General features: G+C 34.2%; 2 protein-coding genes across 2 annotated transcripts in view; one reads left to right on the forward strand and one right to left on the reverse strand.

Moving 5' to 3' along the window:
• LOC141435915 (uncharacterized) overlaps window positions 1–12,420 on the reverse strand; it is a 57,454-nt gene that overhangs the window by 35,839 nt on the left and 9,195 nt on the right. The gene's annotated exons all lie outside the window — the stretch shown is intronic.
• On the forward strand, window positions 819–7,810 carry LOC141435593 (UDP-glycosyltransferase UGT5-like; the record flags this gene model as incomplete). The annotated part of the gene is given in 5 exon segments (XM_074098317.1): window positions 819–930; window positions 1,327–1,564; window positions 5,890–6,488; window positions 6,834–7,056; window positions 7,489–7,810. Coding segments are annotated over 5 exon segments (1,385 nt in total), but the record flags the coding sequence as incomplete, so codon positions are not given.

Here is a 12,420-nt window from a genome sequence, read left to right on the forward strand (position 1 = left end):
GATTGATAGCAGCCTAAGGGATAAAATGTACCTAAACTTAGAAGTTTCCGAAGAAAATACAAAATTAAATAAAAGTATTACTTAATTTTATCGTAACGGCTACGGAACCCTATCTTGGGCGTATCCGACACGCTCTTAGCCGGTTTTTTATTTTTAATCTTACGGGCAGTGGCCACACACGTTAATTCACGTTCTGTCAAATTTCCAATGTCGCGCAAATTTTTATACACTATCAGAGTTCAAAAAGAGAAAATCGTGTGACAGACAAACGGACAATGAAGCTTTAGTAACAAGGTATTTTGCCATTATTTGCATTATTTTGTTATGCTACCCACTAATGTTTTTTTGTGAACATCTAGGTATTCAAAAGTGTTTCGTTTGGTTTAGGGTTACGTTTTAGGACTTATTCGACTGATTGATTTGTTAATCAATCAAACTCCCTCGTATTCGTTAATCAATAAAGCTACATTAAATTACCTATGCAATTGAATTTATGAATACCCGACAAACTTTAAGTCTCTCGTATGCAAAGAAGTAAAAAAAAACTTGCATTCTGGTTTAGTTTATCCACGAGTTAGTCCCAAATAATATCAATTATAGAAAACGAAAGACAACCTAGTCAAGTCCAATTAATTGACAACACTAATAAAATAAGTTATTTGAAGTCATTAAAAAAAAATTGTGAAGAATGTGAAAAATTTTCTTCAATCAAAAATTTATCCCTAATGACAAGTATTATTAACAGGAACCCGACACGGCGGAAATACGTTACACTTGACCTCTAACTCAATAATCGAGATACGAGAACAATAATCGAGAAACGAGATGTGTATAAATGATGGCGTTCATTCAGTACGAGTTGAGACGTCAAAGAATAGACTTCTTAGCCAATACACATCAATGTAACCTTAAAATAAAAGCGCAAAAATGGTAAGTATTCGAGCTTTAGAAACCCTTTCTGTTGTTATACAATTATTGTTGTTCGTGTTCTTTATTAATATAAAGTAGATAACATTAATAACAGTTTTTTTTTAATCACTAACGACCAGTCTAATAAACAATCTATGGATTTTCTCTTTATCTATCACGCATTTTCTATGGATAATCTGTGAAAATGTTATTGTTAGTAAGAAAAACTATTGATTGTATTACTGAAGCACTCGTCAGTCATTATTATTATTAAAAAAATGACTTGCTTATAATCGTGAGTTGAGTCTTTTTTTTTAATTATTAGTTGATTGCGGACTGGCCGCACAATACAATATTCTAGTCTACACATTCTTAAAGCATTCCCAATTTAAAGTTGTAATTTCTTTATAATTTCAGGACGGTTTACATTTTTTGCTGCTCTTCTTAAGCGTAGTGTGTAGCTGCCAGTGCGCGAACATCCTTTACGTGATTCCTTTTACTTCAAAATCGCATTATATCCTGTTGAGGCCTATTGGTTTGGAATTGGCTCGAAGAGGTCACAATGTCACGGCCATCACTGCGTTCAAGGAGACCGAACACCCGCCATCATATCATCAGGTTATAGCTGATGACAAGAAAATTTGGGATATTTCAGGTACTTACCTATTTGATGTTTTTTTTGATGATTTTGTGTTATAACGAAAATAACATTAAAGTTTGGTAACTCGATTCTTTACAAAGGGTAACTGCGCTGTATGGTGCGGGGCAGGGTCTCGTAAGTACCCCCATTGTAAATTTACATTCTTATGACAAAGACAAACGTCAAAGTGGCAGATATAAAGGAATCGTTATATTAAATTATAATATTTCTAAAATTAACAAGCGTTTATAAGTAAGGGGTAGGACTTGACATTCGCTAAGTTTTTAGTTTCGATTTTTTTTATTACAGCACTATTGTGTAAGGTGTATTTTTACTTCACTTTGCATTGATTACACGTCACTTTGTTACGGCTTATTTTTATCAATTTAATATCTAAGTATACATAAGTACTTTTACATTCAAATCATTTAAATACATTATTATATTTCTGGCATCTTGTCTTTTTAGACGTTACGACTGACCTACTGTATAAAAAGAATAAGAAAAAGATTTAACAATGGGAATAGTCAAATAATAATATGCCTACACAGATACACACTACCTACACACTACAGTCGCACTTTAAAGTAAGTATTACAGTGTGAAAATGATATCTTTGTCTGTGAATATTAAACCACCTTTAATACCTATATTAGACGATATTGTAACGGATAACTCACGTCTTAAATCAAGTTTATCTCGACATGCAGCTTTAATACCTACCAAAAAAGATGCTCTTGTTGAAGATACGGAACCCTAATAAAGAAAAAAGGCAAAATCATTAATATAATTCAACCCGTTGTGTACTTACAGCAAACAATGTGTTAAGATCATTAAGATATTTACCTACACGCAATGAGAGTTTCATGTCATGTTATAAATCTTTTAGATTTTCCAAAGATAAAAACTAAATTAATGGACTTGATAAACAACTATGGACATGAAATAATAGTATAACAATTGATTTTTTTAATTAATTTATTTCAATAAAAGAATCTAATAATAGTAATAATAATCGACACAAGTTCAATTTACACAATAGTACAAAAATAGTTCATTTATTTTCATAACGTTGCATAAACGTTTATGTATGAGATAGGACAAATTATGTATATTTAACTAAAACGATGAAAATAAACTAAAAGCAAAAATATTTTAAAAACTAACTTTAAATATAATTTTTGTACATAACATAAATCAAAACAAATACTTTACAAACTTGTGGTCATTCTGCCAATATTGAGGCATAGGTACCTACCTATTTTGATACCAAAAAGAGTTCGCTACAAATTTTCACAAATGACATCTCGATAAAATTAAGTTACCTTTTGATAAAATTAGCGCTTTGAAAAAGATAGAATTAATAAAACAGTGGTTAGCATTAAGTATTTATTGCTGTCATGACTGATCAAGATTCCATTAGATTATTACTCATCGATAAACATTGTTCAAATGTTAAATAAACGTAGCGAAGATTCGCGCTGTCATGTTTTTACCGAATAACGGTGAAACCCACTACACAAGCAAAATCGTCCTCTAATGATTAAAAATTGATGATAAGCTGATAAGAAATCGCTATTTTTTTAAGCGCAAAACATACACAGGACGGCAGCGGGTCAATAGCGGGTCGGGTCGAAAGTTAAGCGGGCCGTCATCGGTGTGATGTTGTTTATAATTTACAGCCACGTAAATAGGCCCGCCGCACTCCCGACCCGACCCGCTGCCGTCCTGCCGTCCTGCCGGACTGAGTCAATGGGCCGGGCAGGCTGAAAACCAGCGCTGGCAGCTTCTGAGCAAGCGCAGCATAAGCTGAGCCTGTTCCTTTTGCCACACAGTGCAAGGGACTGGCAAACACATTCTATATTAGTTTATTGTTTATTTGTATTCTGTGTGCCTATCCTGTGTTGTTCATGTTGGCAAATAAATCAATCTTCTTCTTCATCTTCTTCTTCTTCTGTATGTGTGTTTTGTGTTTTAAAGTACTTGGTTTAAACATATTCCAAATACAGGCTGTATACAGAAACTAGACAGTCATGATTTCATACAACGCATATCAGCTTATTACCATATTAGTTGCAGCGTCAATAATCTATTATTAAATTATTAAATAGAATGATTATTATGACAATGCTGTACATACGCAACCAGTGATTAGAAGACAAATACTTTACTGAATGTTATATTGTTACTAAGTAATACCGTTTTTTTTTATTTAGCTTGTCAATTACACTTATTATATGACGTAATAATACACAAAAACATGATGAGAATATTTAACGGGGCATTTTGAGCAAAACAAATTAAAGCCTAATATTTAGCAAATGGATTTCTGAATCGAAAAGTGGCCTCAGCTAACTAAAGAATTTCAAAGAATTTCCCACACTACGGGGAAAAAAATCATTCCCGCTTTACGTAGGTATCTACGAAAAAATTCTTTTTCTTTATGTTTTCTCCCACTTTGTCGGCGTGGTTAACATAAATGTTCAAGCAAAATTACAGCTTTCTAGCACTAACAGTCTCTAAGTTAAGCCGCAAACGGATGGATAGACAGACATGGCGAAACTATAGGTAAGGGTTCCTTGTAGGACTACGGAACCATAAAAAAGCCGTGGTAGCCGTGATCTGTGGTGTCAAAGGGTCGTGGCGTTGAACCCGTATTAACACCTCTGAGTTTTTCAGAATAAAATATGTAGGTACAAAATTACATTACAAATTTGCAAAAAATCTTTTCGGAAATTATCGTGGTTTATTGAATCAGGCGTCACTTTGCGGAGGTCCTAATCAATGAACTACAAAAACTATGATTTTCACACTGAACTGACAATACAATGACTTTTACAATGTTTTTTTACAATGTATTAATTTTTTAGTTCATAAAAAATATCGAGCGAAAACCTGTAGGAATATACCTGCGAAGCAATTCATTGGTGTGTAAAGTACTCAATCCGCAATGGGCTATCACACCCAAGCCCCAGATCATGCGCAAGCCATTTTAATCTGAGGATACCTGTGCATAGGGACATAATTATAAGGCCGTAGATAATTATGATGATGATGAAGGTGAAAAAATGTGCTTTTACATAATTTTTTAACCCCCGACGCAAAAAGAGGGGTGTTATAAGTTTGACCGCTATGTGTATCTGTGTGTCTGTCTGTGGCACCGTAGCTCTTAACCTGTCCTCTCCCAGAGGCACAAATTTGTGCCCAAATTCCTTTGATCCTGTTATCCTGGGAGATGACAGATTAAACGCGGCGGGTGGACCGATTCGAATGCGGTTTTTTTTTCAAATCAGGTTTTCTAGCGATGGTTCTAGATATGTTTCATCAAAATCGGTTTAGCCGTTATTGAGATATTGAACATTGCAGTAACAAAGTCGGAGGTTTTCCAACTTTCTGTTGGTTAGGTTATTAATTATTAGTCTAGGTAATGTACATCAGAGTTGAACGTTGAACCAAGGTAAACGTCAAAACATTTCGTCTAGTTGTGAGTGGGGAGGCGTGGCCAGTAGTAAGGCAAATATGAGGAAAATAAACTGCTACGCAGTTTAGCAGTGCAATTCATTTTGTAACAATTTATGTGTCATTATGAAATAAACGATTAGTAATAATAATATTATCTTCTAGTAATAGTATAAATATGAAAATTTGTGAGCGTATCTTGTTTGTCTGTGTATGTGTATTTTTGTTACACTATCAAACTAAACTTTGGGGCGAATTGGATCAAAAAGTTGGAAAACCCCCGACTTTGTCACTTCAAAGTTCAATATCTCAAAAAAGGCTTAACCGAATTTGATGAAACAAGTCTAAGAACCATTGCTAAAAAACCTGATTTCAAATTAAAAAAACCGCATTCAAATCGGTCCACCCGTTTAAGAGCTACGGTGCCCCAGACAGACATACATAGCGGTCAAACTTATAATAACACCCCTCTTTTTGCGTCAGGGGTGAAAAAAATGGAGAACGATAACTACATATCGTTACAACTATACAGCTGTATAACCTCAAAAGAAATATTAAGCGAAACGTTCTTCGTTATCTTTCCTGTTTATTAATACACACAAACGAGCAGTTTACTTTAAATAAAAGAACCACGCATTGATCCAGAACATGTAGTTATTTTTCGGACGTCCAATCATCTGCCTTGCAACACGTGTACATGCAATCTGTGTGTACCTAGTTATGTTTAGATGTACATGTAAACACAATGTGTAGTACACATAGACGTAGCTTTTTTACACGTGTACCTAATAGCGGAGTAGCTGTAAAGATTGTAATTCATTTTTAGTCTTCGAGAGTCAAGTCTCGTGTTAGTCAAATAAAGTAATTTTGTGTCATTTCAGAAGGAGGACGGCCGAATGTTTTTACAATGGTCGACATATCAGAAGAGAAGTTCCATGCAAAAATTCTATGGGGTGGTGGCCTAGCATCCACTAAAGTCGCCCTTGAGTCCAAAATGGTCCAAGATTTCCTGAAGAAAGACAACACATTTGATTTAGTTATCAGCGAAAACTTCTTTCAAGAAGCTTTGTACCTTCTAGCGTATAAATACGATACTCCATTGGTTTTAGTTACCACCTTTGGTAACTGCATGAGGAACAATATTGTCATGAGAAATCCACTGCAGTTGGCTACAGTTATATCTGAATTCATAGTAATTAATGACCCAAGCAGTTTCATGGGACGGTTCAGAAACTTTTATTTTGCTGTTTACGAATATTTTTGGTGGAAATTCTGGTATTTAGACAAACAAATGGCATTAGCTAAGAAGTATATTCCGAATTTGCCTGAGCCGATCCCCAGTCTGGAAGAAATGCAGAGAAATGCGTCGTTGTTCCTTATGAATGGTCACTTCAGTTTTGACACTCCTGCAGCGTATCTACCTAATTTGATAGAAGTCGGTGGACTACATTTAAACCATAAATTTGACAAAATTCCTGAGGTATGTTGTCTATAGTAACTTGTATAACTAATCAAATCATTAAAGTATAATTAGAGTACGAGTATAGAAATACGAGATCCATTTTCCCTTTTTTCGTAGGTATCTTTTTGTTTTTTATTCTTGATTGTTGTATTCTATGACTTGCCGTACCTAGGATTTTTACAAAGTATAGTAAATGCCACATGAACTGTCAAGTGCTGTGATAGTTTACACTGAGTAGGCTGGCTTACTTTGGCTATAAATACATGAACTTTAAAATCATCATCATCAATGTTCAATTCATGAAAGTCCTCAGATAGAATTTATTTAATACCGTAAATTTGATTTTTTTCCTTTTTTTTACAGGATTTATACAACATTTTGAATAAATCGAAAAATGGAGTCGTTTACATGAGTTTTGGGTCTAACGTTCACAGCAGTGAACTACCGCTAGATAAAAAGAATGCGTTCCTTAACGTTTTTAAGAAACTTAAGTATACAGTATTATGGAAATGGGAAGAAGAGAACTTGGATGGAAAGCCTGATAATTTAATTATAAGAAAATGGCTGCCGCAAAAGGAGATTTTGGGTAAGTTATTTCTGATTGTATATAAAAAAGTTGAACTACAAGAATTCTCACTCCTGTTAATTGTACAAGATCTCCTAAAACAATTAGCCAAATTTTAAAGCCTCGTCGCTATAATTAAGGTACTTATACTGTTAAATAGTTAAGAAAAACATGGACCTGAACCTGTTTGCGACCTTTAGCCTTAATTGAATTAGACGTTACTTTGCGGAAGTTTATATCCATGTCCTAAAATCAATTATTTAACTTGGGACTTATTCCGTGACCACGCATGCAAGACAGTTAGGTCTGCGTTTCGTCATGCCAACCCATGATAATGTGGGTTGTTAGTCTGTCGTACAAACGTAATTGTGTCCGTGCCGGTGTGATCTTAGAGTACAAAGCGATTTGCGTTCATGATCCTCATTCTTATTCAATTTTATTGTTCCTTTGCAGCGCATCCAAACGTCAAAGTGTTTATATCACACGGTGGTCTTATCGGGACCCAAGAAGCAGTGTTCCACGGTGTCCCCATCGTTGGTGTCCCAATATACTGCGACCAATACAACAATCTTCTACAAGCCCAACATGCTGGCATGGGCGAAATTCTTAGATACCACGACATAAATGAAGAGAAATTCGAGAACATTCTTCGTACTGTTTTAGAAAATGATTTATACAGAGTTAAAGCTAAAGAGATGTCTAAAAGATTTCAAGACAGACCGATGACTGCGCTTGACACTGCTATGTATTGGATCGAATATGTTATAAGGAACAATGGGCATTTTAATGCAAGGATAAACATATTATATAGCTAAATACATATTAAATACATTTAAGACATCCAATGATAAAAATTAAATAATATTTATTTAAACTAGGTTCATAGAAGTTATTAATAGAATGTTAAGTCAGTCAATTAAAGTATTTCAATTTATTCCAATTATTTGCTACGTCCTAGTCTCCTACTTAAGCCAGGAAAGGAAAACTAGTAGGTGTAATGTTTCTTAAGAGTGGCGATTAGGTATTTACGAATAAAATGTTTTACTTTTGTTTTTACAGTTTTATTAATTATATGTGAAGAGCTGGTAAACTCACATAGTTTTTAATAAGATTTTATTCTGTCTGTGACTCCGTTCAGGTGGAGATCAGAATCGGATAGGATAGTATCACGTCCTATCAGTCCAAGAATTTATAGAATCGGTTATTTCAGACGATGTCTATTACATCGCAACGTATTCGTAGACGCCAACTTTTCCACGAACAAGTTTTTGCTATGTGAGAAAATGTAAACTAGAGCATTGTTTTACATGTTTTTTTTTATTCGACTGAATGGCAAACGAGCAAGTGGGTCTCCTGATGGTAAGAGATCACCACCGCCCATAAACATCTGCAACAACAGAGGCATTGCAGATGCGTTGCCAACCTAGGGGCCTAAGATGGGATACCTTAAGTGCCAGTAATTTCACCGGCTGTCTTACCCTTACTTACTAAGAAAATTTGGGATATTTCAGGTAAGTGAATTTCCATTCAAGGAATGTCTTTAAAATAAAAAAAATATCACAGAACACTTAACACCAATTGACCTAGGTCCAAAATAAGCAATAATATGCTTGTATTATGGGTACTAGGCAAATAACAATGCTTATATAGATAAATACATATTAAACATCCAATACCCGAGAACAAAACATTCGTATTATTCATAAAAATATCTGCCCCGGCCGGGGATCGAACCCGGGACCTCAAGCTTCGTAGTCAGGTTCTCTAACCACTTTGCGGTCTGAATTTGAAGAATTAATTACCAAGATCGTTAATTTGAGATAAGAGTTTTGAAATAAAACGAAAAGTTTCTTAATGAACCAGGTAGTAAATTTTGTGTGATCATAATAAGATTACATATATTATTAGACGAGGACGATTTAGAAAATTTTGCAATATTTTCTTTCTCAAGTTTAAAAAAATTCGGGTTTCTCCTCCTTAAAATCAACAAAAATATATATTGTTGCACGGGAAAAAATTCTTCAAAAAAAAGCTTCAGGTCAGTTTTAATTTTTAAAATTGTTAGCAGAAATTACTTTCTAAAGGCATATATAACAAACAACGTTTTAGAAATTCAAGAAGCGGGTATGGGCCGCGTTCTAAAGCACCACGATATCAATACGACAATCTAGAAAATGCTGTTTGAATGATTTTCGAAGATGAATCTTATATGGTTAATAAAAAAAAGCCAAAGAGATCTCGAAGGTTCCAGGACCGACCGATGTCCGCTCTTGATACTGCAATGTTTTGGATCGAATATGTTATAAGACACAAAGGAACAGATTTTATGAAGAATCGAGCCATGAAATTGAGCTGGATCGCGCATTACATGCTGGATATTACCTATTAGCTTTTGTTTTAGTTATTTTAGTAGTATTTTTATTCATTTCATTTCAAATAATTACATAATTAGTATACATTGTGCGTACGATACGCCAAAATAAATTAAAATCAGATTAAACTCGATTTAAACTGAGCGTTTTTTTATTTCTGTTAGATACAACTTAGTTAAACATTTCTAGGACATTTTTATTTAAAATCAGGGTACATTGTACAAAGATTAATTTATTAACTAATATTAAAAATGCAAACGTGAGTAAGTTCGTTCGATTATTATGCTTTCGCTCTCAACCGATCGAGTTGAAATCTGCTATATGTAGAGATATAATTATAGACACCCCGAGAAGGACAGGATAGTTTTTATCCTGGAAAATTGTATAATTTCCGCGGGCGCGCACACGAATTTTTCGTAAACAAGTCTTGGGCAGAGCAAATAACTAGTGTTAGTATACTTTTCATCTCGATTTGTTACCACGAGTGTTGCAATAGGACCGAAAAGTCGAGATAAATCATATTATTTATGCGAAAAGCTTATACGATAGGTATACCATTATATTTAACAGTCATTCCTTTACAATAACAATTTTATTAACCTTCGAGCTATCAGTCGCATATTGTACGAGTACTTAATAGTTACAATACCTTAGGAGATTAACAACTTATGGTTCTGTGTGTGATTGTTTATAGAAATGGAAATATATAAAAATATTTTTTTTCATAAAATAGCTGTTGCCGACAAATTCGTCTGCGAATAATTCGTTTATCGTTAAACAGTATTGTGTAGAGTAAGTATTAAATTATCCGGGGTAAAACCATTCTCAAGTTTGTTTAGTCAAAGTAAGCAAACATTGTCTGAAATATTCCGGATTGATTATAAATTACCTTTTTAACCCCCGACGCAAAAAGAGGGGTGTTATAAGTTTGACCGCTATGTGTGTCTGTGTGTCTTTTAACTATTTTTCTTATAAATTATACTATTTTTCTACGTGAACTTTCAAGGCCAGACACTGAAACACGACGCATAATAGCCCTCAAACGAGGCAGTACAGGTTGGAGGCATGTCCACTGGATATAATTAGGCAAACATTTGAACAAACGCGGCTGTTTGCACGGCGCGGTGCCGCTTTTGTTCATCGAGTGTTGACTGCCAGTGCAGACTTATGAATTCAAAACGCTATGCCTTGATCCAGCTGCATACGATGCAGACTGTATTGTGCCCTTGCGTGTTTTTCTTGTCTGTCTGGCATTTTTTTTTATTGTTGATGGATTCCGTATTTGACAACTCGTTAAATTGCTTTTTATACATATACTACCTGCAAATATACGGCCAATGTCAAGCGAAGAAAAATAAAACAATAAATTAAATTCAATAATACTATCTTTTTATGCATTCTTATCATAATTATGACATTAAACTCACTAACGTGTTTCAGGGATTTTATCAAATCACTAAACAAATCTGATAAAATGAAAAACTCGATGACTTTTTTTTGCTGATTTTATAATTTAATCAACTAACAGATTTTTTAGGCAAATGATACAAAAGATTCGCCATTTTAACATCCGTGGTTTGGTCATATTCATTTGTTTAAATCTCTGTTTTGGCCATTTCCTACGACACACACAAGCGTGTATTGAAACAAGAGATTAAAATAAACACTAGCCCAAAAGTTGGGGATTGGCGACATGGCCTATTTTAAGCTTGTTGTCTACCTCATTAAGAGTTCGCAATTAAAACTTGGAAATCGGACCGCATTCAGCGGGGAAACAGTCAGAATGAGAATCAGTGGAAACGACTGCGGCGTAATTCCCTCAGTTTTCGACAATCGGCAATCAGATTCAGATAATCTTAAATTAGGATGAGAATAATTAAGCCGTTTCGTGTTTAAGCTTTAGGATTATTGGAATCTTAAGATATAACAATCTAGCAGTTGCCGCGTCCGACTTCGTTTGCGTTCTGACTTTGCCCAAATCAATACCAAAACGTTAATTAAGTAAATAGGCCACAAAGTGCTCTTCTATCTCTTTACAAAGACCATCATTGGTAAGAACAATGCTCTGCAAGAAATTATCCAGGAAAAATATTATAATTCTCTTAGCTATTAAATCTATCAAAAAAAAGTAAATTACAAATATATAGATAAAAATAATAATTACCTAACTCTGAAAATCGTACTCCTACGATTGAATTTATTTTGGAAAGGTTTTATCTCATGATGAGATCAACCCATTCCAAAATAAAAATTAGACTACTAATATAGGCTAACTATAGATAAAAATATATCCTACTATTATTTTGCCTATAGTAGCCTATATTCTAAGATAGTGTAATCTATCAGTAATAAAAAAACAGCGCGCCTACAGAAAATACTTTTAAAAATAACACACAAACAAACAAAGTTTACCTTGTGGATCAGTTATCATGAGAGTTACGCCGCAACATTCTGGATGAGCTATAAACTTAAATAACTTATTACTGCGCTACCACAAGCAAAGCAAGAATGCAACAAGGGGCGCGATCGCATTCAAATGACAGTTCTTGTATGCAAAATCTGTCATTTGATTGCGATCGCGAGCGTCAGAAATGTTAGGCAATAGGTATGGCCTAAAGTACCAGCATGGACCAAAGTAAAGCTTGAATCAATTACTTATCCTCTTCATGTTTAAAAAGTTAAAATTGTTTATTGGTATTGATTTTCGGCTAACTAGTAAGAACAAAAGAAGCACTGTAAAATATCAATTATGCTAGCCCGTGCATTATGGAATATACAAACATTTTTTTAATATTTAGATCAGACATGTATAGTGTGTAGGTACTATAATTTACATAACATGCGACGAAAGAGATAGATATAAACTTCATTCGCTAGTACCTATCAACCTTGCTTTTCAACGGATATTGATGATTTTTAAGTTATTCGTTTAATTTTCCAATTTTGTTTCACGTCAGGTTATTTACGAGGAAATTTGTGTACCTACTTTGCATACCCATTCTTTTCCATATGA

The sequence above is a fragment of the Choristoneura fumiferana genome, chromosome 15, assembly GCF_025370935.1.
Source record: "Choristoneura fumiferana chromosome 15, NRCan_CFum_1, whole genome shotgun sequence".
Taxonomy (NCBI): Eukaryota; Metazoa; Arthropoda; class Insecta; order Lepidoptera; family Tortricidae; genus Choristoneura; species Choristoneura fumiferana.